General features: G+C 60.5%; 3 protein-coding genes across 10 annotated transcripts in view; 2 read left to right on the top strand and 1 right to left on the bottom strand.

Annotated features, from left to right (window-relative positions):
• Positions 1-40: 40 nt before the first annotated feature.
• Positions 41-22271, top strand: prkd4 (protein kinase D4). 7 transcript variants are annotated; one of them, XM_069180432.1, is made up of 19 exons: positions 41-1001; positions 1663-1817; positions 4616-4754; positions 5132-5263; positions 6442-6596; positions 6691-6889; positions 7925-8008; positions 8832-8961; positions 9314-9437; positions 9640-9717; positions 10277-10499; positions 10870-10898; positions 11521-11596; positions 11691-11797; positions 12622-12783; positions 12904-13002; positions 13821-14088; positions 15569-16072; positions 20752-22271. In XM_069180432.1, exons 1-19 carry the CDS (start codon positions 947-949, stop codon positions 20838-20840), a joined length of 2808 nt encoding a protein of 935 aa, XP_069036533.1. In that variant the 5' UTR covers positions 41-946; the 3' UTR covers positions 20841-22271. The 7 variants fall into 7 exon arrangements, with proteins under 7 accessions (XP_069036533.1, XP_069036532.1, XP_069036536.1 ...); XM_069180431.1 differs by lacking the exon at positions 20752-22271 and having other exon boundaries at positions 41-413; positions 865-1001; positions 15569-16517; XM_069180435.1 differs by lacking the exon at positions 20752-22271 and adding an exon at positions 16434-16517 and having other exon boundaries at positions 15569-15952.
• On the top strand, positions 6895-7920 carry LOC138223963 (uncharacterized; the record flags this gene model as incomplete). Its single annotated transcript, XM_069180140.1, has 1 exon — positions 6895-7920. A coding segment is annotated over one exon (1026 nt), but the record flags the coding sequence as incomplete, so codon positions are not given.
• LOC102686858 (alpha-actinin-3) overlaps positions 16491-23608 on the bottom strand; it is a 27196-nt gene continuing 20078 nt past the window's right edge. Inside the window, exons 14-21 of one of the 2 annotated variants that reach the window (XM_069180439.1) lie at positions 23203-23343; positions 22509-22691; positions 21684-21818; positions 21311-21490; positions 21074-21220; positions 19662-19727; positions 18583-18741; positions 16491-18480 (exon numbers count right to left, since the gene is read on the bottom strand). In XM_069180439.1, the coding sequence (XP_069036540.1) occupies positions 18322-18480; positions 18583-18741; positions 19662-19727; positions 21074-21220; positions 21311-21490; positions 21684-21818; positions 22509-22691; positions 23203-23343 (1170 nt within the window). In that variant the 3' untranslated portion in view covers positions 16491-18321. Of the gene's footprint in view, positions 18742-19661; positions 19728-21073; positions 21221-21310; positions 21491-21683; positions 21819-22508; positions 22692-23202; positions 23344-23608 lie in introns of both variants that reach the window. The other variant, XM_069180438.1, reaches the window with a different exon arrangement.

The following is a 23608-nucleotide window of genomic DNA, read 5'->3' as shown; positions in this document are numbered from 1 at the left end:
TCCCTCTGCCTTTGCCCACTGCAGTGCAGCCTCTGTGACGTCACCGTGACCTCACCGTGATGTCACAACGGGAGGCGGGCGGACCGGAGTTGCATCACAGCTCGCCTCTGGCCACCAGGGGGCGATCTTGACAGACGGGCCGGGCCCCCAGGGGAGGGGGGGGGGAGGAGGGCTGTACGTCTGTTAACCCTGCACGCCTGACGCTACTGGGCGCGCTTGGCTTTCTGAGCTGCTGCGTTCTGAAGGAGTTCTTCTGCAGGCTGAGTGCCGTGTTTCCAAGGGCTGTGGCCTGATTCCTGCACAGGGGAGTCCTGAAGCTCGCCCAGGGCCATGCTGTGTCCTTCCCTGTTTGTGATGTAACTAAAGTAGACCAGACTGAATCAGGCAGGCGACTCTCGTCCTCCTGAGGCGAAGTGAGGTTCCTCTTCACTTTGAAGAAGGGTTGCTTCTTTATGTGCATCCTGTGTGGAGGTCAAACCCTTAGCAGTTACCGGGCAGAAATTGGCTTCAGAGGACAACGCCCGGGCCGGCAGTCAGCCTGGGTCCCGAGGGCTGTGCCTTTAGGACTGATGGCATGAGGTGCTTTACGCGCGGAGCGGCGGATGGCTGCAACAGGCCGGCCTGGTGGTGTCCTTCGAGCAGGTTGCCGGAGCGTCAGAGCTAGATGTGGCGCAAGGCCCTGTGTCCTACGTAACGTTTTCCGCGTGGTGTGCGAGTGCGCGTGTGAGTGTGCGTGTGTGCGGTGCAGTGTGTGTGTGTGTGTTAACAGCCGCGCGGCTGCACGCGGCGGCTCAGTGTGCCCGTGTCTGCAGCGCGCTGACAGCGCTGCGTCTCCGTGTCTCTGTGTCTCTGTGTCTGACTCAGACGGCTCTTCCGCTGCCGAGGCCGGGCCGAGCCCCCCCAGACCCGGAGCGCAGAGGCGTGGGGACCCGGGACCGCTGGCAGGATGGACGCCGGGCGCGGAGGGCGAGGGACGGACAGTCCGGACTCCGGGCTCTGCGGTAGGTGCTGGTGGGCATCGTTCCTCCTGGGGGGCTCTGACTCTCAGTAAGACAGCTGCTGGGGAGCGGGGGGGGTGACCCAGATTTGCAGCGCAGCTCGTTGTGGGTGCCCCTGACCTGAGCTGGTAGCTTTCTAGTTGCTTGAAGCGGTTCTGGGGGTCTGGTCTCCTATGTGGGGTTCCGTTCCTGCCCCCTGTGTGTGTCTGCACCCCTGCTGCTTTCCTGGTGTGTCTTCAGTCTTGGGGCGCCCACTGTGATGTTCTAGCTCAGTGGGATAGTGGAAATCGGGGGTTCCCCACTGTAGTGTTACAGTTAAGGGCTTCCCTACTGTAATGTTCTAGGTTAGGGGTCCCCCAGAATAATATTATAGATCAGGGGCCCCCTCAAATATAATGTTCTAGCTCAGTATGATATTCTAGCTCAGGGGTCCCCCAGTGTCGTGCTCTAGCTCAGGGGTCCCCCAGTGTCGTGCTCTAACTCAGGGGTCCCGCAGTGTCGTGCTCTAGCTCAGGGGTCCCCCAGTGTCGTGCTCTAACTCAGGGGTCCCGCAGTGTCATGCTCTAGCTCAGGGGTCCCCCAGTGTCGTGCCCTAGCTCAGGGGTCCCCCTCCCCAGCCCGGGCTGTGCTGCTCTGACCTGTGTCCCCCTCTCTCTCTGGACAGGCCCGCTGTCCGCCATGTCGGTGTCGCCCCCCCGCCGCCCCCCCGTCCTGCTGCAGCTCCAGATCGGCCTGTTCCGGGACGTGGTGTCCGTGCCCGGCCCCCAGCTCGGCATTCCGGCCGTGCGGAGGCTGGCGGCGGACATGATCGAGAGGAAGGTGAGGCGGGCGTGCGCGGGCGCGGTGGTGCCGCTCCGGGGCGCAGGAAACCTCGAAAAACCGGGAGAACGACATTGATTTCGGGGGGGAGTAGCGTGTGATCGGGGGGCCGCAGCTCCTCCGGTGTGGGACACCAGACTGGTATTCCAGCAGGGCGGCGAGCTGGCGCAGGGGTCGGTATTACCATTCCGGACCTGGGGAGCCTGTCTGTGTGGAGTTTGCATGTTCCCCTGTGTTCCTGTGGGTTTCCTCCAGGTGCTCCGGTGTCCTCCCACAGTCCACAGACAAGATGGTGGGTTAAGTGTCCTCTGGGAGCACTGGCCCTGGTGTGAGTGTGTGTGTCTCTGTGTGTGTGTGTGCGTGCGTGTGTGTGTCTGTGTGTGTCCTGTGATGGACTGGCCCTGGTGTGAGTGTGTGTGTGTGTGTGTGTGTCCTGTGATGGACTGGCCCTGGTGTGAGTGTGTGTGTGTGTGTCTGTGTGTGTCCTGTGATGGACTGGCCCTGGTGTGAGTGTGTGTGTGTGTGTGTGTGTGTGTGTGTGTCCTGTGATGGACTGGCCCTGGTGTGAGTGTCTGTGTGTGTCCTGTGATGGACTGGCCCTGGTGTGAGTGTCTGTGTGTGTCCTGTGATGGACTGGCCCTGGTGTGAGTGTGTGTGTGTGTCTGTGTGTGTCCTGTGATGGACTGGCCCTGGTGTGAGTGTGTGTGTGTGTGTCTGTGTGTGTCCTGTGATGGACTGGCCCTGGTGTGAGTGTCTGTGTGTGTCCTGTGATGGACTGGCCCTGGTGTGAGTGTCTGTGTGTGTCCTGTGATGGACTGGCCCTGGTGTGAGTGTCTGTGTGTGTCCTGTGATGGACTGGCCCTGGTGTGAGTGTTTGTGTGTGAGTGTGTGTGTCCTGTGATGGACTGGCCCTAGTGTGAGTGTGTGTGAGTGTCTGTGTGTGTCCTGTGATGGACTGGCCCTAGTGTGAGTGTGTGTGTGTGTCTGTGTGTGTCCTGTGATGGACTGGCCCTAGTGTGAGTGTGTGTGTGTCCTGTGATGGACTGGCCCTAGTGTGAGTGTGTGTGTGTGTCTGTGTGTGTCCTGTGATGGACTGGCCCTGGTGTGAGTGTGTGTGTGTGTGTCTGTGTGTGTCCTGTGATGGACTGGCCCTGGTGTGAGTGTGTGTGTGTGTGTGTGTGTGTGTGTGTGTGTCTGTGTGTGTCCTGTGATGGACTGGCCCTGGTGTGAGTGTGTGTGTCCTGTGATGGACTGGTGTCCCTCCCGGGGTGTACCCCGCCTCGCCCCTGTTGCCTGCTGGGATAGACTCGGTGCCTGTGACTGGCTTGCAGCCGTTGGCCGGGGGGGCGGGGGGCGGGGGGCCGGGGGGGCGCAGCTGCAGTCCAGGGGGGGCGCGTGTCTTTTCCGAGAGGCGGCCGGGGCTCTGCAGCAGGTCGAGCTGAGCCCTGCAGCTGCTCGTCGCCGGGCGGGGGGGGCGGGGGGGATGTGGTTTGCTCAGCCTTCCGCCCGCCGGCTCCCACGCGCTGCCGAAGAGCGCTCTCTCGCACCCGCACCCCCCCCCACCAGACTTTCCACTGCAGGGGTGGGCAGCCGAGAGAGGGGGGGGCTGGGAGAGCGAGCGTCTTGAACGAGAGAATAACAATCCTTCCGCCCCTGCGGCTCTCTTCTGGACACCCCACCCCGAGCTCGGCACAGGTCACGGGGTTCCCCTCCACCCCCAGCAGCGTGCACCCCCACCCGGATGCTGCGCCAGTCCGCTCCCCACACCCCAGCTCTCAGTGGGGGGGGGGAGAGCCGAGTGCAGGAAATGAAGCGTTCGTGCTTCGTTTCCCTTTGCGGTGTTTTTCATTGCCTTGCACACCTCAGCCAGGCCTGTGGGCCCCCGGCGCTGTCGGCGGCTCAGGGGGCCTCGTTCCTGCGCCTCGTCCTGCCCGCCCTGATCTGCCCTGGCCTGCTCAGAGCCCAGGAACACTGAGGCCCCCAAAACGCTTTCCCTGAGCTGCCCTGTCCCGCTCCAGGGTGGACCCCCCGTTCCAGTCAGGGCTGTGTCGCTAACGGACTGGAGCCCGGGGTTCCCGAAGAGGCGCAGCGCACGTTTTGGTCGTGTCGGGCGGGGTGACGGCGCCGCCCCTCTGGCGGGGCGCTGAATTGCGCAGGACTGTACTGTCTCTGGGGGGCGGCGCAGTGGTGCTGCGGTAGTTGGCAGTTGCGGCCTTGCAGCGTTGGGGCCCTGGGTTCAATTCCAGGGTCACTGTCTGCGTGGAGTTTGCATGTTCTGCCCGCGCTGGCATGGGTTTCCTGCCACAGGCCACAGACAGGCTGGTGGGTGACGGGCTGGCGTGCTCGCTGCCTGCTGGCACAAGGGCACAGGCTCCGGATCTCCCTTGACCCTGCATTGGAAGTACCAGTTAGAAAATGGGTGGATGGATGTAACATCTTTTTGTCTCTGTGTGTCCCCCTGTTCCTGTGTCCCTGTGTTATTGCTCCCCTGTGTCCCTGTGCCCCTGTGTCCCTGTGCCCCTGTGTCCCTGTTCCTATGTTCCCCTGTGTCCCTCTGTGTCCCTGTCTCCCTCTGTGTCCTTGTTCCTCTGTGTCCCTGTGTCCCTGTTCCTATGTTCCCCTGTGTCCTTGTTCCTCTGTGTCCCTCTGTGTCCCTGTTCCTATGTTCCCCTGTGTCCTTGTTCCTCTGTGTCCCTGTGTCTCTGTGTCACTGTTCCTATGTTCCCCTGTGTCCCTGTGTCTCTTTGTCACTGTTCCTATGTTCTCCTGTGTCTCTGTGTGTCCCCGTGTCCCCGCAGGCTCCTGACTGCAGCGTGGCCGGGCTGGGGGAGAAGGTGCTGCTGTTCCGTCACGAGCCGGGGTCGGAGAACGTGCTGCGCAGGCTGAGCGGAGGAGACGCCCTGCAGGAGGGGGACCTGATCGAGGTGGTGCTGTCAGGTGGGCGGCGTCGCACGGCCACTCCCCCAGCCAGGAAGCAATTAGGAAAGAAAAGGAGGAAACTATCACTTTCTTAGTAATGGTTTCCGGTGTTAACTAGATAATACTTTATTAATCCCGTAGGGAAATTGATGTGTTACATCAACTAATGATCATATTTTGCAATTGTTTTAGTGCACTTCCATATTTAATTCTGGAATAATTACATAATTCAGCAATGCTAACGACCTGCCCTGGAAGAGGGAGTTGTTTGCTCCTGTTTGTGACTCCTCCCCCACCGGCCTGCGCCGCGTTACCTGATTGGCCCGGTGTGCCTGGGGGAGGCCGTGCTCTGATTGGACAGCTCCTCTCCTGCCTCCCCGCCCCCTCCCTCACAGGCTCCGCCTCCCTGACCGCGCTGAAGCTGTGCCCTCACGCGCTGGCGGTCCACTCCTACCGGACGCCCACCTTCTGCCATCACTGCGGGGAGATGCTCTGGGGTCTGGTGCGCCAGGGGCTAAAGTGCGCAGGTAGGCCCAGGAGGTCCTGAAATACTTTCCTGGCAGGATGGGCTTTCGTGGAAGTGTGATGAGCTGTTGATGTTCTGCAGGGGGAATGTGATCCAGGGGACTGTTCTAGCCAGGAGGGATGTGACCCCACACTTGGGGGCGCTGTGTCTGCAGCAGGGGTGTCCAGTCCTGGTCCAGGAGGGGTCAGTGTGTCTGCAGCGGGGGTGTCCAGTCCTGGTCCAGGAGGGGTCAGTGTGTCTGCAGCGGGGCTGTCCAGTCCTGGGCCAGGAGGGGTCAGTGTGTCTGCAGCAGGGGTGTCTAGTCCTGGTCCAGGAGGGGTCAGTGTGTCTAGAGCAGGGGTGTCCAGTCCTGGTCCAGGAGGGGTCAGTGTGTCTAGAGCAGGGGTGTCCAGTCCTGGTCCAGGAGGGGTCAGTGTGTCTAGAGCAGGGGTGTCCAGTCCTGGTCACGGAGGGGTCAGTGTGTCTGCAGCGGGGGTGTCCACTCCTGGTCCAGGAGGGGTCAGTGTGTCTGCAGCAGGGGTGTCCAGTCCTGGTGCAGGAGGGGTCAGTGTGTCTGCAGCGGGGGTGTCCAGTTCTGGTCACGGAGGGGTCAGTGTGTCTGCAGCAGGGGTGTCCAGTCCTGGTCCAGGAGGGGTCAGTGTGTCTGCAGCAGGGCTGTCCAGTCCTGGTCCAGGAGGGGTCAGTGTGTCTGCAGCGGGGGTGTCCAGTCCTGGTCCAGGAGGGGTCAGTGTGTCTGCAGCGGGGGTGTCCGGTCCTGGTCCAAGAGGGGTCAGTGTGTCTGCAGCGGGGGTGTCCGGTCCTGGTCACGGAGGGGTCACTGTGTCTGCAGCGGGGCTGTCCGGTCCTGGTCCAGGAGGGGTCAGTGTGTCTGCAGCGGGGGTGTCCAGTCCTGGTCCAGGAGGGGTCAGTGTGTCTGCAGCGGGGGTGTCCAGTCCTGGTCCAGGAGGGGTCAGTGTGTCTGCAGCGGGGCTGTCCAGTCCTGGTCCAGGAGGGGTCAGTGTGTCTAGAGCAGGGGTGTCCAGTCCTGGTCCAGGAGGGGTCAGTGTGTCTGCAGCGGGGCTGTCCGGTCCTGGTCCAGGAGGGGTCAGTGTGTCTTATATATGGAGCTGCCTGCGCTGCTCTGCGCTGGCCTGACTCGGACTGAGGCGCGCGTGGCGCTGTGTGTGCGTGTGCCCCCAGGCTGCGGACTGGACTTCCACAAGCGCTGCGCGCTCCAGGTCCCCAGCGACTGCAGCCGCTCCAGGCGCAGGTGTGGGACCAGCGTGTCCCTCTTCTCCGCGGGACGTCCCAGAGCCCCCTCCCTCTCCACGCAGGCCGGGGGCAGCCTGGAGGAGGTGAGGGCCGGGCGAGGGGATGGGGGGGGGTTCATGCCCCAGCGGCCTGTGTCTGTGCCCCTGCTGCCCCCCCCCTCTCTCTCTCTCTCTCCAGATCAGCCAGTCCAAGACGGGCCATCGCCCCAGGACCCCCTCCTGGGTGGGCCACCCCGCGTGGGCGGACCGGCGCGAGGGGGCCGGGGAGCTGCAGGTGCCCCACACGTTCCACATCCACACCTACACCCGGCCCACGGCCTGCCAGCACTGCCAGCGCCTGCTCAAGGGGCTCTTCCGGCAGGGCCTGCAGTGCTCCGGTAAGGGGCCCGGGGTCCGTCCCATTCCCAGTCCCAGTCCCATTGTCGCTCCTGTTCCCATTCCCAGTCCCATTCCCATTGTCTCTCCCAGTCCCAGTCCCATTGTCGCTCACATTCCCAATCCCATTGTCACTCCCAGTCCCATTCCCATTGTCGCTCCTATTCCCAATCCCATTGTCGCTCCTATTCCCATTCCCAGTCCCATTCCCATTGTCGCTCACATTCCCATTCCCATTGTCACTCCCAGTCCCAATCCCATTGTCGCTCCTATTCCCATTCCCAGTCCCATTCCCATTGTCGCTCACATTCCCAATCCCATTGTCACTCCCATTCCCAATCCCATTGTCGCTCCTGTTCCCATTCCCAGTCCCATTCCCATTGTCGCTCCTATTCCCAATCCCAGTCCCATTCCCATTGTCGCTCCTATTCCCATTCCCATTCCCATTGTCGCTCCCAATCCCATTCCCATTGTCGCTCCCATTCCCAATCCCATTCCCATTGTCGCTCCTATTCCCAATCCCATTCCCATTGTCGCTCCCAATCCCATTCCCATTGTCGCTCCCATTCCCAATCCCATTCCCATTGTCGCTCCCAATCCCATTCCCATTGTCGCTCCCATTCCCAATCCCATTCCCATTGTTGCTCCTATTCCCATTCCCAGTCCCAGTCCCATTGTCACTCCCATTCCCAATCCCATTGTCGCTCCTATTCCCAATCCCAATCCCATTCCCATTGTCGCTCCCATTCCCAATCCCATTCCCATTGTCGCTCCCAATCCCATTCCCATTGTCGCTCCCATTCCCAGTCCCATTCCCATTGTCACTCCCAGTCCCATTCCCGTTGTCGCTCCTATTCCCAATCCCATTCCCATTCCCATTGTCTCTCCCATTCCCATTATCAGACCTGTTCCCATTCCCTTTCTCTTTGCCTTTCCCAGTCCCACTCCCATTCCCATTCCCACTCCCTCTCCTTCTCCCAATCCCGTTCCCATGGCCGTTCCCGCCGTGTGTCTGAGCGCGCCTCCTCTGCCTGCAGACTGCAAGCTGAACTGCCACCGCAGCTGCGCCCCCCTGGTGCCCAGCGCCTGCCCGGGAGAGAAGAGCCCCCCCAACGGGCAGGGTGAGGAACCGCAGGCTCTGACCGGGCCCCGCCCGTCGTGGACTCTTGGTGTGTAGCAACCGAGGGGCGTAGAGAGGCCATAAGGCTCACCTGGGGCCTTAGGGAACCAGACTGTCCACCTGCCCTTTCCTGAAGCAGCCCAGAGCCTGGCTGGACGGGCTGTTCCAGACACCTACAACTCTCTGTGTAACTGGACAGAGACTTCATCCCTTTTCGTTCCCCGGTTGTGACCCAGGAAAGTGAAGGAGACACCCAGTTTGCCCCAGCTGGTCCGGTGAATGAAACGGGAACGAGGCGATTCGTGGGTCACAGCTGGGGGCGCTGGGGGTGCTTGAGGATGACCTGCCTGGCTCGGCCGCTGGTCCGGGACTCGGATCCGGTGGGAATGTGCCAGCGGGCAGATAGATGAGGAGTGAGTCCCGGCTGGGCCTCCTCTTGTTCGTACCCTGTTCCCCTGTGTGAGAGTTCGCCCCCACGCGGCCGGGCTGGGCAGCAGGGGTCATGGTACTGCCCCCCACCCCACCCCCTGCAGGTAGTGGGGTGTGGCCCTGAGCTCCTGCGCTTGCACCCCAGAATCTCCCCGCAAACCCCACCCTTGAGCGGAGTAGCTGGTCACCCCTGACCTGCTGTGTCTGGGAAGCGGGACACAGTCGGAGTGCCTGGAGAAATCCCATGCACGCACAGAGGACAACGCACAGGCTCCACACAGAAGGGCCCCAGAGCCCAAAGGTGCCCCCATGCCAGCCCGGCACCCTCTCTTCACAGGCGGAGATCTCTGCTGCGCTCGACCGCAGTGCCTGAAACCATCTGTTTTGACGTGCAGACGCAGACCTGAGCTCAAACGCTGAAGCAGAGGAGGCCTCCGGTCTGACCGGTGAGGCCAGCGAGGAGCCCAGCTTCGAGCAAGACCCGTTTGCTGACGAGGAGGGGCCGGGGCCTGGGTCGCCAATCAGGTAACAGCTTTCACAGGAAGGGGCGGGGCCTGGGCAGGAAGGTGGTGTGTGGGTGGGGGGCTTGGGTCACCAATCAGGTAAGAGCTTTCACAGGAAGGGGCGGGGCCCGGGCAGGAAGGTGGTGCGTGGGCGGGGCACAGTGGACGGGGCCTTTATAGGAGACAGGCCTGACAACAGGTTTATTTTAAACATCTCTGGGATATTACTTGTCTTTATGTTGTAAAACTGCCTTAAAGAAAAAAATCAAAATGTGCAGCAGCAGTATGAGTTCGGCTGCCCCTGACAGCGGGTGGCAGGATGTCCGCCTGCTCAGCTGGGGTGGGGTCTGAGGTCCTGCTCCTCTCCTCCACAGCCCCTGCTTCAGCAGCAACATCCCCCTGATGCGCCTGGTGCAGTCGGTGCGCCAGTGCAAGAGGAGAGGCAGCGGCACGCTGCGGGAGGGCTGGCTACTGCACCACACCTGCGCCGACCCGCTGGTGAGCGGTCCCAGCCCGGCCACTGAGCGTGTGTGTTTGTGAGTGAGCCCGTGAGAGCGTGATTCTGAGTGTCTGAGAGTGTGTGACGGTATGTGTGTGAGTCAGTGTCAGGGTGTGTGTGTGTGTGTGTGTGTGGTGCTGGGGGAGGGCGGCACTTTGTAGTCCTGATTTAAACCCTCTCCCCCCCTCCTCCGCGCCCCAGAGGAAACGGCACTACTGGCACCTGGACAGCAAGAGCATCACCCTGTTCCAGAACGACACCGGCACCAAGTTCTACAAGGTGAGCGGGCCACCTGGTACCGAGTGCGCGGTCAGCCCGGCCGGCGGGGTCCGGTCCTCGTGTGCAGTAATTAAAAACCCAGCGCCTGAGCAGCTGCTCCTGCGGACCTGGTGGTCCTGTGTGCCTGCAGTGACCTCGTCTTCGAAGATAAACACTGGCTTCCTCGGTCGCTGACTGACTCCAGGATTTTGTTCAGCTGTTTTCTTGAAGGAACCCCACACAGCTCTGGGCGTTTGTTCCACACATCTGCCACCCTTTGTGTAAAGACATGACTCCCTGTTCTCGGTCCCTGCTTGCTGCCCCCTCGATTCACGAATCATGGCTTGAAAGCACTGAGCTCTCTCTCTCCTGTCTCCTGTCCCTGCCTGAGCTGTCTCTCTCCTGTCTTCTGTCCCTTGTCCCTGAGCTCTCTCTCTCCTGTCTCCGTCTGAACTCTCTCTTCTGTTCCTGAGTGAGCTTTCTGCTGTCTCCTGTCCCCTGTCCCCTGTCCCTGCCCGAGCTCTCTCTCCTGTCTCTGCCTGAGCTCTCTCTCTCCTGTCTCCTGTCTCCTGTCCCCCAGGAGCTGCCCCTGTCTGAGATCCTGCAGGTGCGCGGCCCTGGTCACCTCTCTGTGGCCACAGGGGACGCCGGCGGTCACTCCTTCGAGCTGGTCACCAGCTCCCTGACCTACTGCGTCTCCGAGAGCGGAGCGGCCGGGGGCGAGGCCCTGGGGTGGGAACGGGCCGTCCGCCAGGCCCTGATGCCCGTCCACGGCTCTGCCCAACTGGGCCAGGACCGCGAGGGTGAGTGGGGTCACGTCTTCGGGAAGCAGGGGCGGGGGTGGGGGCATGATCTGGTCAGAACATGCAGACTCCACACAGAAGGGCCCCAGGCTCAGTCCTCTGAGGATTAACTCTCCGGAGAGTGCGAGAGAAACGGGGGGTCTTCAGCACTTCCTGGGGGGGTGAGTGGGGGGCATATGGGGTGCTGCATCTCCGTCCAGAGCAGAATGTTCCCCTGGTTTGCTGAAACATGAGTGTAGACACAGGGCAGCTGGCCTAGAGAGCCGGACTCCTGTCAGATGGGTCCGGCTGTCAGGGGTGGGGCTGTGGGACCGCCCTGCGCGGGGGTTGTGGGCTGCTGTTGTATCCGCCTGCTCTTCTCCCGCTGCAGGAACGGGCTCCCGGGCCGAGGACAGACCGGTAAGCGCGAGGTCCCGCCGCCGCCCACCCGCTTGTGGGGGCTTCTGTTCCGCGGGGTCGCGTGGTCTCAGCGGGGAGAGGGTCTGCCGCCTGTCCATCTGAGGGTGAAGGCTGAGGCTGAATGTAGCCGTGAAATCGTTCAGTAGTGAGAGTGTCTGTCCTGTCTGCCCAGTGTCTGTCCTGTCTGCCCAGTGTCCACCATGTCTGCCCAGTGTCTACCCTGAGTGCCCAGTGTCTGTCCTGCCTGCCCAGTGTCTGTCCTGATTTCCCAGTGTCTGTCCTGTCTGCCCAGTGTCCACCATGTCTGCCCAGTGTCTGTCCTGAGTGCCCAGTGCCCAGCCTGTCTGTCCAGTGCCTCTCCTGATTTCCCAGTGTCTGTCCTGTGTGCCCAGTGTCTGTCATGAGTACCCAGTGTCTGTCCTGTCTGCCCAGTGCCCAACCTGTCTGTCCAGTGCCTCTCCTGATTGCCCAGTGTCTGTCCTGAGTGCCCATTGTCCACCCCAGGTAGCAGAATTGGGCAGGCAGCTCTTTTTTGAGTTTCAGCCTGTCCTGACCTCTGACCTTTGACCTATCAGCCCATTACATGGACAGCCCCTGTTCCCACTTCTGCCTTTCCCCGCAGGTGGACATCAGCACAGTGTATCAGATTTTTGCGGACGAGGTGCTGGGATCGGGGCAGTTTGGGATCGTGTACGGAGGTGAGCCGCCGGGCTGGGATCCTGCGGCCCCTGTGCCAGCGGAGCGGGGCCCCGCCTCTCCCTCCCTCGCCCTCTGACTGGTCTCTCTGTCCAGGGAAGCACAGGAAGTCGGGGCGCCCTGTGGCAGTGAAGGCCATCGACAAGAGCCGCTTCCCCAGTCGCCAGGAGTACCAGTTGCGCAACGAGGTGGCCATCCTCCAGGTGAGACTGCCCCGCCCACCCCACCTGTCACAGCCCAGCCACGCCCCCCCACCTGTCACAGCCCAGGTACGCCCACTCTGCCTGTCACCACCCAGCCACGCCCCCCACCTGTCACAGCCCAGCCCCGCCCTCCCCACCTGTCACAGCCCAGCCCCGCCCTCCCCACCTGTCACAGCCCAGCCACGCCCACCCCACCTGTCACAGCCCAGCCACGCCCCCCACCTGTCACAGCCCAGCCACGCCCACCCCACCTGTCACAGCCCAGACCCGCCCCCCCCACCTGTCACAGCCCAGCCCCGCCCACCCCACCTGTCACAGCCTAGCCCCGCCCTCCCCACCTGTCACAGCCCAGCCACGCCCACCCCACCTGTCACAGCCCAGCCCCGCCCACCCCACCTGTCACAGCCCAGCCACGCCCTCCCCACCCGTCACAGCCCAGCCACGCCCACCCCACCTGTCACAGCCCAGCCCCGCCCCCCACCTGTCACAGCCTAGCCCCGCCCACCCCACCTGTCACAGCCCAGCCACGCCCACCCCACCCGTCACAGCCCAGCCACGCCCTCCCCACCTGTCACAGCTAAACCACTCCGCCTGTCACCACCCAGCCACGCCCACCCCACCTGTCACACCCCACCCACTTCCCTGTCGACCCCGCCCACCCCACCTGTCACACCCCACCCACTTCCCTGTTGACCCCGCCCACCCCACCTGTCACAGCCCCGCCCACTCATCTGTCACAGCCCCGCCCACTCCCCTGTCAGCCCCGCCCACTCCTGCCAGCCCCTCTCTCTGTCTGCCAAATGACCGGTCCATCTCTCTTTCAGAACCTCCATCACCCTGGGGTGGTCAACCTAGAGGGCATGTTCGAGACCCCCGAGCACATCTTCGTTGTCATGGAGAAGCTCCATGGTGACATGCTGGAGATGATCCTGTCCAGCGAGAGGGGCCGACTGCCGGAGCGCACTGCCCGCTTCCTGGTCACTCAGGTCAGTCCACCGTGCTAATTGGGCGGAGTGCGCCGTCTGGACTGCTGGGGTTGGTCTCCTCTGCTCGGCGTTGTGGGAAGACCAAGCACCCCGTTTCTGGTTTCGGTTTTGTTTTGACAGATCCTGGAGGCTCTGCGCTATCTGCACTTCAAGAACGTCGCCCACTGCGACCTCAAGCCCGAGAACGTCCTGCTGGCCTCTCCTGACCCTTTCCCACAGGTCAGAGGTCACCGCATGCACTGTGTAACCCGGAAGTAAACCACTAACTCAGGGGCACCCGATCCTGGACAAGGGGAATCGCACCCCTGGTTTATTTCCACCTGAACAGACCCAGGAACGGGTTTAATTGTGCTCAGTTCCTAAACGTACAGGAATTGGCCTTTTAAAGGGAAGCAGCCAGGCTATTTTTATATTTGTCCTGCGATTCAGAACGAGGCAACGAGACGTACGGTGACGCGTTGGCAGCCCTTAGACGCTGTAAACCAGCAGGCTTGTGAATCCAGCTCTTTCAATCCACTAGAAACGGTTCTCTCCACTTCCAGATGGTTTTGCCGACAAATACAATTTCCTTGTGAACTCAGTGGGCACACACACACACACCAGCAGATCAAGTTGGAACACCTCTGTGGTGAAACGTCTGTCATTCTCTCGTGCACCAGAGTGCTCTAGCCAGGCCTGGGACTAGTGAGCAGGAAGGGCCACTTCACATCACAGCGCGGCGACTTACCTCCGCGGGAGTCCACGACTCTGTGCTCCGGGGGGAATTGGTCAAATCGTCCTGTAACGTCAACGGATTTATTCCGAGGGCAAGATTGACTAACCCCTCGGAGAAACCGGGGCCGCGGTTCCACTCTGACCGCGAGTAGCCTCCGAGCGGGCAGCACCCTGCTCACCACTCCAGCACCTGTGGTGCCTCCGCTCTGGGTCTTCGCTGGGCCCAGATCTTAACGGGCCCTGCCAGTCCTCCAGCGAGACTCCGAAGCTCCGACTTGCCTCGTTTCCGGCGATGTTCAAGGGGTCTCCCTCTCCTCTCCCAGGTGAAGCTGTGCGACTTCGGCTTCGCCCGGATCATCGGGGAGAAGTCCTTCCGGCGCTCGGTGGTGGGCACCCCCGCCTACCTGGCGCCCGAGGTGCTCGGCGCCCACGGCTACAACCGCGCGCTGGACATGTGGGCGGTGGGCGTGGTGCTGTACGTCAGCCTGAGCGGCACCTTCCCCTTCAACGAGGACGAGGACATCGGCCAGCAGATCCGCAGCGCCGCCTTCATGTACCCCGAGAACATCTGGGCGCACGTCTCCCCGGAAGGTGAGCCGGGCGGGGGGGGGGCGGTCGTGACTGAAGGGCACCCGGGCGGCCGCCAGCCAGGAGCCCGAGCCAAGGAACTGAGCCCCTTTTGTTGGAAATGGGAGGGGGAAGTGGTTTACGCAAAGAGCAGTAGGTGCCTGGAACAAAATCGCCTAGCTGTGTAGTGGAGTAGGATTCCCGATGGGAATCCGGTGGGGAATCGGTCAGCTGAGATGCTGGGCCTGAGCAGCACAGGGGCTGGGTGAGGGTTAGGCTGCTGCTGGCCGTGCAGATGTTGGAGCAGCAGGGGGGGGCTGTTTCCTCTGGACCAGAATTTCCGAACCGGAGCGAAGCCCCACAGCGGGGCAAGACTGACGGTGGGGTCTCTCGCCCGCCCGGTTCAGTAAATTGAATCCCGACGGATTTCAGCCTCTGTGGGCGGCCCGGAGGCGCAGGGGTGAGCGTTGCTGGGGCGCTGGTTTCAGTTCACGCTCTGGGGTGCTGTCTGTGTGGAGTTTGCACGTTCCCTCCCCGTGGGCTTGCGTGGTGTTTCCCCCGCAGTCCAAAGACATGCTGGGAGGTTAACTGGCCCCAGTGTGAACGTGTGCGCCATTTAATAGACTGGTGTCCCACCCAGGGTGTACCCCACCTTGCGCCCGTTGCTTGCTGGGATAGACTCCAGCTCCCCCATGAGCCTCTGTCGGTTGAGGGTCAGAAGATGGCTGGAGGGATGGAGGGATGATTTCAGCTGTGAAATGCCTGAGGGGGGGGTGGGCTCGTGGACAGAGCCTCCCTAACCGCGGCCCGCGTGTCCCTCTCTCCACCGCCTGCAGCCATCAGCCTCATCAGCCACCTGCTGCAGGTGGCCGTGAAGCGAAGGTTCAGCGTGGGCAAGGCCCTGGGACACCCCTGGCTCCAGGTAAATCTCCTGCTGCATTCATCGCAGTGTGTGTGTGTGTGTCCTGTGATGGACCGCTGTCCTGTCCAGGGTGTGTGTGTGTCCTGTGATGGACCGCTGTCCTGTCCGAAGTGTGTGTGTGTCCTGTGATGGACCGCTGTCCTGTACGAAGTGTGTGTGTGTCCTGTGATGGACCGCTGTCCTGTCCAGGGTGTGTGTGTGTCCTGTGATGGACCGCTGTCCTGTCCAGGGTGTGTGTGTGTGTCCTGTGATGGACCGCTGTCCTGTCCAGGGTGTGTGTGTGTGTCCTGTGATGGACCGCTGTCCTGTCCAGGGTGTGTGTGTGTCCTGTGATGGACCGCTGTCCTGTCCGAAGTGTGTGTGTGTCCTGTGATGGACCGCTGTCCTGTACGAAGTGTGTGTGTGTCCTGTGATGGACCGCTGTCCTGTCCAGGGTGTGTGTGAGTGTGTGTCCTATGATGGACAACTGTCCTGTCCAGGGTATCTTGTCTCCTTGTCCTGTCTCCTGTGGTTCGGATGTGAGCTCTGGGCTGCCCCCCCAGCTCTAACCTGTCCCTCTCTGTGTGTCCCCCCCGGATCCAGGACTTCCAGCTGTGGCTGGACCTGCGGGAATTCGAGGAGCGGCAGGGCAGGCGCTACCTCACCCACCCGGGCGACGAGCCCCGCTGGCTCCAGTACGTCCAGGACCGCGGGCTGGAGTACCCCCAGCACCTGCTGGCCGGGCCCGAGGAGAGCTGATACTGGAGAGACCGCCCCCGGCCTGCCCCGAGAGCACAGCTCCCTTCGTCCTGCCTTGCTCCGCCCCCACTGGGACACTGGCAGTGCAGTGCAGTGGAGCACAGAGCAGTCCACCGAGCAGAGACGGTGCAGTCAGGTGGAAACCACCCTACGCAGGCAAGTGTAGTGGAGCACAGAGCAGTCCACCGAGCAGAGACGGTGCAGTCAGGTGGAAACCACCCTACGCAGGCAAGTGTAGTGGAGCACAGAGCAGTCCACCGAGCAGAGACGGTGCAGCCAGGTGGAAAACACCCTACGCAGGCAAGTGTAGTGGAGCACAGAGCAGTCCATCGTGCAGAGCCCATGAAGGTAGGAAACGCCCAGTAGTGGTCAGCAAGGCGAGTCAAGGGGCCATCCTGAATGGACTGTGCGTATTTGCTCCAGTGAGCTGTCATAGGACCTGTGCCCCGTTGTTTAATGTATTGTAACCACCTGACGGACCACATGAAGGCCAGTTGGTCAAACGAGACAAACTAGACTTCACCAGTCTATGAAGGTTTATGACCACTTTATGAATGTGTGTTACAGTGGCGCTGATCACTCTTAAGACACCATTAGTACATTTGAGTGGTCTAGCTGACCACTGTACAGTATGTATGACTGGCCACAGTTAGATGACTTTAACCAGTTGTCCTTCATCTTGTGTCACTGACCACAATCTTATTAACAGGACCCTTCTCTGTGTGACTGGACGCTCAAGGAGAGAAATGGGGACACAGCACAAGGCTTTCCAGTAAATTTTTTATTAAGTTTTTATGTTAGTGATTTATTCCAAGAAAGTGTTTCCGTCTCTCCCTGTGCGATTCCGTTAAGGCTCCCCTGTGCTCACAGCGGGAGCGAGGCGAGGAGGAGGAGGAGGAGAGGGAGGGGGAGGAGGGTGGGGGGGACACAGAGACAGCAGGTGAAAGGGGGTCTGGCCGAGCCTGGGGGGGTGGGGGAGCCCCGTCTCCAGGTCCCAGACGGCCGTCCTGTCCTGGAGCAGGGAGTGGCAGCAGCTGGACACAGGACCCACAAGGCCCAGTCCTTTAGAACAGGAGTGCACTGAAGACGGGCCTTTCCGGATCAGAACAGGGGGCAGTCTAATAGGGCACCCTGAATCTCCACCTGCCCCCAGACGTGAACCCCTGTGATCACAGAAGCAGGTGCTTGGTGCAGTAAAGGTAGCTCTTGACATTTTATTTCGAATGGTCCTCCTGTCCCTGAAGTTCAGAAAACTCACTTCTGACTTCCTGACCGTTCGTGACATACGAAATGGAGGATTGATTGCTGCCCTACGACACCTACTGGACTGGGGCTCCGCCGGACAGTGTCTGAGCTAGGAGACTGAAAGATAAGTAACACAGTGGCTTGAACGAGGCTGGTGGTGTCTGGGAGGGGTTGGAGGTGCTGGTTCAGTGGTCACCTTGTCCTGCAGTCCCCTGCCCCTGGCCTGCTCTCAGCCTGTACCCTGGGGGGTGCCAGTGGGTGACAGGTGGACTCAAGGTGTGGGCCTGGGGCCAAGCACTCCTGTTCGCACACAGTAGGCTGTAAACTTTCACGTGTCCCTTTGCAAAGGGATTTCTGTCGTTTTCTGATCCTGAAGAACAACTTCCTCTTCTGGCCTACTTTCACTTCCTGGTGCCTTCAAGCCCCTCCCCCCCATAAGCCCCTCCCCACCCTGCTCTCTCTGTGATTGGGTACAGCTCGGGTCAGCCTCCTGGTCACCGTGGGGACCACGCACGACCTCATCTTGGCGCCTCCCCTCCTTCAGCTCCTCCTACCCGCTCTCTCTCACTTTTTGAGTTCTCACTTGCAAGTGCTGTGTCCTTATGAGCGTTAAGACATCCGTGATTTTCCTCCGTGGTTCTGTGGAGGGGGGATCCCTGACGTACCTTTTCTAAAACAAACGCCGCATGCAGGCGCCAAAACCGTTGGCCGGCCTCTCGCGCCGCCGGTCTTGTCCTGCTGTCAGGCTGGGTGGGGAGGGGGGGGGGGGTGGGGGAGGTTTGCTCAGCCTGTCCTTGGACGCTAACAGCTCTACAAATAAAAACGAGCTCTGCAGGAAAACCTGCCGCCGCCCTCCCCTCCCATGAGCACAGGCGGTTTGCCTGGCGTCTCTACTGGAGAGGCGGTACCCAGCATCCCTGTGTCTGTGGGTACCGTTTCAAGCCCTCTGATTGGAGGGCATGGCGCCTTCACAGAAACGGTACCGTGGTCTGAATGGCTCGTCTGTTCTAGTGGGGTTCCAGGGTTTTTTTTTTTTCTGCTGCCCGGAGGATTTTCGAAACTGAGATTTTTAAATTATTGAGGGGGGCTGGGGGGACGAAAGAGAGGGAGGGGGAAGGGAGGGGGGGTCTAGGAGCGTGTCCCCAGCGGAGAGGCTCTCCCTGCGCACGTCTGACAAGTCTAATCCAGGCCAGCGATCCGACCAAGACCTCCGCTCCCTCCCCTGGGTGTGTGCTGCGGAGCTGTGGGAGGGAAGGGGGATGGGTTCGGGGGGCGGGGCTACATTGGGTGGGCGGGGCAGAAAGGGGGCGGGTGGGCGGGGCACGGGAGTGGGGGCGGGGCCGAAGGCCTGTTTACAAGTCGCTCTCCCCGTAGAGGGCGCTGGAGAAGGAGATGTAGTCCAGGGCGCCCGGCTGGGCGTCGGTGCCCACGTACTTGGTCATCCGGCTGATGCAGTACTCGGCCTGCTCGGGGGGCAGTTCCCGGCGCAGCTCCTCCACGGTGATGTAGGACTGGGAGAGGGAGGGAGACGGAGAGAGGTGGTCACCACCCCCACCAGCGCCCACCAGACCGGGGCGCCGGGCGGCGGGCGGCGGCGGACCCGCGCGGCTCACCTTGTCGGACGCCAGGATCTTGAAGGAGGCCATGACCTGCTCGGCGGTGTCGGTCTCGGCCGTCTCGCGGGTCATGAAGTCGATGAAGGCCTGGAAGGTCACCACGCCCGTGTTGTTGGGGTCCACCAGGGTCATGATGCGGGCAAACTCCACCTCACCCTGCGGGGCGGCACAGCGAGAGTCAGGGGGGCACCAGGGTCTGTGCTTCATACACAGTGCTGACTGTGTCACAGAACAGTCCTGATAACACTTCCTGGAGCTGCTCTAGCTCTTTTCTGGATACTCTACCACCCCCAGCACCACCAGTGTGTACCCCCACCTAGATGACGCTCCAGTCCGCTCCCCACACCCCAGCTCTCAGCGGGGAGGAGAGCAGAGTGATGGAGCCAGTTCAGAGAGGGGGGTTATTAGGAGGCCATGAGGGGTAAAGGCCAGGGGGGAATTTGGCCAGGACACTGGGGGTGACACCCTTTTTTGAGAAACGAAAATCTGGGATTTTTAACGACCACAGAGAGTCAGGACCTCGGTTTGACGTCTCATCCAAAAGAACAGCGCCTTTTTACGGTACAATGTCCCCCTTACTAAACCGGGGTATTAGACCCACACAGACCGCAGAGTGAGCGCCCCCTATTGGCCCCACTAATTCCAGCAGCAGCCTCAGCTGTCCCAGGAGTCTCCCCTCCAGGTACTGGCCAGGCTCACACCTGCGGAGCTGCAGAGCACTATGGCTGCAGGCTAAAGGTAGAGAATGTAAATAAATAATTACATGGCTTTAGCTGTAAAATGCGGTGGTGGTTAGATCATTCATAGACTGGAGCAAAATTTAAGGGACCGGTTTAGCAATTACACTAAGACAGGGTCGGGCATGGTCATGAGGAATTTACTCCTGACAGCTGCAGCACTTGCTGTTGTGTCAGGAAGGAGTAGCAGCCCTGCCAGTCAAGGACAGAGGGGGCAGTTCTGCTGTGACCGACGTTGCAAACCACGGGGCCGTGCCAGCCCCGCGTGGCTCATCGGCTCCCCCTGCTGGGGCACTGAGCACACAGGGCAGGGCAGCTAGCGTCGGGCCCGGTCCTCACCAGGTCGTAGCCCATGGAGATGAGGCAGGCGCGGAAGTCGTCGGGGTCCATCATGCCGTTCCTCTTCTGCGGAGAACCCAAACAAACAGAGGCAGGCGTCCATCAGAGTGCCCAGAGGATGAGACGCGAGTACCCGCCGGTACATCCATCCCCCCATCCGCCGACACATTCTCCCAGTCCGGGGGTCACGGACTCCCACCAAGCAACAGGCGCAAGGAGGGGTACCCCTCGGGCGGGACGCCAGTCCATCACAGGGCACACAGAGACACGCACACTCACGCCAGAGCCACACCAGTGACATCGGAGACTACAGGCTGCTGCTGTCCCGTGTCTTAATGGGACAGGCCTGTTCCTTCAGTCTGGAAATGAATACTCCCTGGAAGTGACTTGAAAGCTTGCGCACCTGTATGATAGGCAAGATCAGAACCCCCCTCCCTGCCCGCAGCTCCCGGAACCACACTGAACTTACAGGGTGCGTGTTCAGAATTCAGGGCTTCACACCCAGCCTGGAGTCCCTGCACTGGCTTCCAGTCAAGGTTCAGCCCTGCACTATCTGACACACAGGTTACGGGTTTACTCCCCCTTTGTGGCCCCTGGTTCGCCTGCACTCTGGGGAGGATGGAGCGCGTTGGAGCGGAGCGTCTCATTGGGAGCTTTTAAATTCAAACTTCAGACTTTTTTTGGGTGGAGTTGGGGGGGGGATTGTTTCAGCTGTTGTATCAACTTTGTTCTTCAGTTCTATTTCACTGCGACGCTTTTCGAATGTAAACTTGCGTTCTGTAAAGCGCTTGGAGACGATGACTTTTTAGCCCACTGCAACAATGAAGATTATGATCACGTTCCGTCAGTAATGAATGCACACGGACAGTATTAATACAGGCATTGCGGTTGGCTCCAGTCTTGAGCGGTTTCCAGCTCATCCAGTGGTGTCCTGCTTGGCTGACCCAGTGAGGCAGTTCTAGCTGCTACTGGATGAAGGTCTTCTGATCTCAAGTCCTTAGCAACATCTCTGCTTTCAGTCACCTCTGTCCTTCCCTCCCTCCTCCTGCCCACCCCCCTTCTCTCCCCACCTTCTTTCTGTTTCACACAGAACACCAGAAAGGCCACAGGAGACGCTGTCCAGCTTGCTTGGTCAGCAGTAGCTCATTGATCCCTGGATCTCATCCAGCCATCTCATGAAAAAAAAAGCTACAGCATTGGCTTCAACACCATGCAGCTTGCTCCACGCTCCCACCACCCTTAGTGTAAAGACGCACATCCTGCCCACCCTGACATTTCTCTCCTACACCCTGTCGAAGTGGTTGAAGAAGACCCTGTCCTTCCTCTCTCCCTGCCCCTCCTCGTCCTCACCCTGTCGAAGTGGTTGAAGGAGGCCCTGTCCTTCCTCCCTCCCCAACCCTCCTCTTCCTCACCCTGTCGAAGTGGTTGAAGGAGGCCCTGAACTCGTTCAGCTGCTCCTGGCTGATGCCCTTGGCGTCGCGGGTCAGGATCTGGTTCTCCACCTCGTTGATGGTGCGAGCGATGGTGGTCAGCAGCTGCTCCCAGCCCACGCGGATGTGCTGGAGAGAGACGGGGCAGTGAGAGGGACTCGGAGAGAGAGTGTGACAGGAGCAGAGAGAGGGAGGGACCGGGCGGGTCTGAGCTCACACCTCCATGGTGTAGTTGGTGTGCTTGTTGTCGAAGATCAGGGCCTCCTGGATGAGCTGGTGGTCTCCCTCCAGCTTGTCGATGTTGGACTTGTAGTTGATGATGTTCTGCTCGTACTGCTTCAGCTGGTTCATCTGCTCCTCCAGCGATCCCGCCATCTCCACAGAGATGTGTCCAATTTCCTGGAGAGCGTGGGCAGAGAGAGAGAGTGAGGGACCTGCCATCTCCATACAGAGAGAGAGCAAGAGAGAGACCTTCCATCTCCACAGAGCGAGAGAGCGAGAGAGAGAGAGACCTGCCATCTCCACAGAGATGTGTCTGATCTCCTGGAGAGTGATGAGAGAGAGAGGGAGGGACAGAGATGGCTTGTCATACCTCCATCTTGGTTTGGATCCAGGGCCCGATGACGTTGGCCTGGGCGGCGAATTGGCGCCGGAGTCTCTCGTTCGCCTGCTGCCGGGCCAGCTCCTCCTGCAGCATTTGGTCTCTGAGAGGAACCAGCTGTTTGACCTGAGGGCATAGGATAAGGGTCAGGGGCCAGGGGTCAAGGGTCAGAGGTCAGAACAGTCCTAAATAACCCACTGCCTTTCCAACAGGGTGGGAACCCGAGTCCTACAGCGTGGTCTTGTTGTTCCGCTGCGTGTGCTAGTGACTGCAGCGCGATCGAGAGATCTGCTAACAAACAGTAAACCCTCCCCTTTCCCAGTCTTCGGATCAAGCTCACAAAATCTGCTGACAGGGACTGAGATGATATTACAAGAAAGTGGCAATAACTTTTACCCAAGTTTCAAATTCACGAATGTCAGTGGTGCCCTTAAAAGGTGTGTCAGTTGCTTGTGTTTCGCCATAGTACACAGTGCATTCATGACACGTGACATGACGAGCTGCATTATAAAAAGGCACAGGAACAGTTTTCATTGACCGCGGAAGGCACATGTTAAAAAATAAAGTCCAGTAAGCATATAGTGTACAGTATATAGGGTTTTTTTTTCTCATACAATAGAGTGTCTGTTAAATCATGAATGAATCCTGCCCTGTTAGTCCGATAAGCCAAGGGTTTACTGGGCTTGCTGGGTGTGACGCCGGTGCTCACCACCGCTGGGATCCCAGCACTAGGACATTAAATAACCCGAGATCCCAGCAGCCAGCGCACAGATCACCAGTGCACGGATCAGCAGCGGACAGAGGGCCGGCACTCACCGCCTCCCACTTGTTGCTGATGTCCTGCGAGGAGAGGTTGGTGTAGGGGTTGATGCCGGAGAGCTTGATGCCGTAGGTCTGGGCGATCTTCAGGATCTCGCTGTGGATGCCCATGGTGGCCATGCGCTCCTTGTCGGCCTCGGGCAGGGTGGCCTTGAACTGCTCGTGGGCTGTGATCAGGCTCTACGGTGGGGGGGGGGTTTGTGAATTATCATCATCAGGAAACCAGTTACGTCTCGATCGACTAAGACATCAAAAGAACAAGCAATGACCAGTACCACCAGATCCATTTTCAAACCACTCGATCCAGTTCAGGGTCGCAGAAAAGCCAGAGCCTATCCCAGCAAGCAGCGGGAACGAGGCGGGGTACACCCTGGATGGGACGCCAGTCCGTTGCAGGGCACGCCCACCAGGGCCAGTTTTCCCATAAAACTATGAGCCTCCCAGCACGGCTTTGGACTGGGGGAAGAAACAGGAGCACCCAGCAAAATCCCATGCAAACACGGTGAGAACATGCAAACTCCACACAGACAGCCCCCCCTGGGAATTGAACCCAGGGCCCTGGCGCTGTGATGCAGCACTGCTGACTCCTGCTGCCCTACTGCAGTATCAGGAAATTAACAGCCTCTTGGCAATTCATGGGGAATGACCGGGGTCTCCTACCCCCGGCTCCCCGTCCTGCCCCCGCCCGTACCTGGATCTCCTCGATGCTGTGCACGATGAACATGTCCTGCAGGTCCTCCATGGCCCCGTCCATCCAGTTGTTGAAGGGCGCCGCCCTCTTGGCGAACTCCAGGTACAGCTGGTCGATCGTCTCCCACAGCTTCTCCACGCGCTGGAACCCACACGGCCCGCAGGGGTCAACAGGACGGCTGACCGTCTCCGCCACCGCCCTGTCCACCCCGCCGGTGGACCTCACCGATGCCCTTCGGCACCCGTACGGATCCGGCCGACCCATTCTACCGTTTGTAATCGGGACACCCGCGAGCGCTGCGCCCAAGAGCCGATCTAAAATCGGACCATCTGGAGCGATGACGAGGGATAGCGTTCACCCTCTGTTTGGGATCGAAGAGACCGAGTTCCTTCCATGTCTCCACCCC

This window comes from Lepisosteus oculatus, chromosome 18 (assembly GCF_040954835.1).
Source record: "Lepisosteus oculatus isolate fLepOcu1 chromosome 18, fLepOcu1.hap2, whole genome shotgun sequence".
In the NCBI taxonomy this organism is placed as follows: Eukaryota; Metazoa; Chordata; class Actinopteri; order Semionotiformes; family Lepisosteidae; genus Lepisosteus; species Lepisosteus oculatus.
The sequence above is the reverse complement of the archived record's forward strand: the minus strand, read 5'-3'. Positions and strand labels throughout refer to the sequence as shown.

Excerpts from the sequence above, each read along its gene's own strand:
- prkd4 (XM_069180431.1), top strand. The coding sequence starts at position 947 with ATGGACGCCGGGCGCGGAGGGCGAGGGACGGACAGTCCGGACTCCGGG. Across the intron at positions 5,264-6,441 it reads CCAGGGGCTAAAGTGCGCAG|GCTGCGGACTGGACTTCCAC; the intron begins GTAGGCCCAGGA and ends GTGTGCCCCCAG. Across the intron at positions 11,798-12,621 it reads ACGAGGTGGCCATCCTCCAG|AACCTCCATCACCCTGGGGT; the intron begins GTGAGACTGCCC and ends TCTCTCTTTCAG.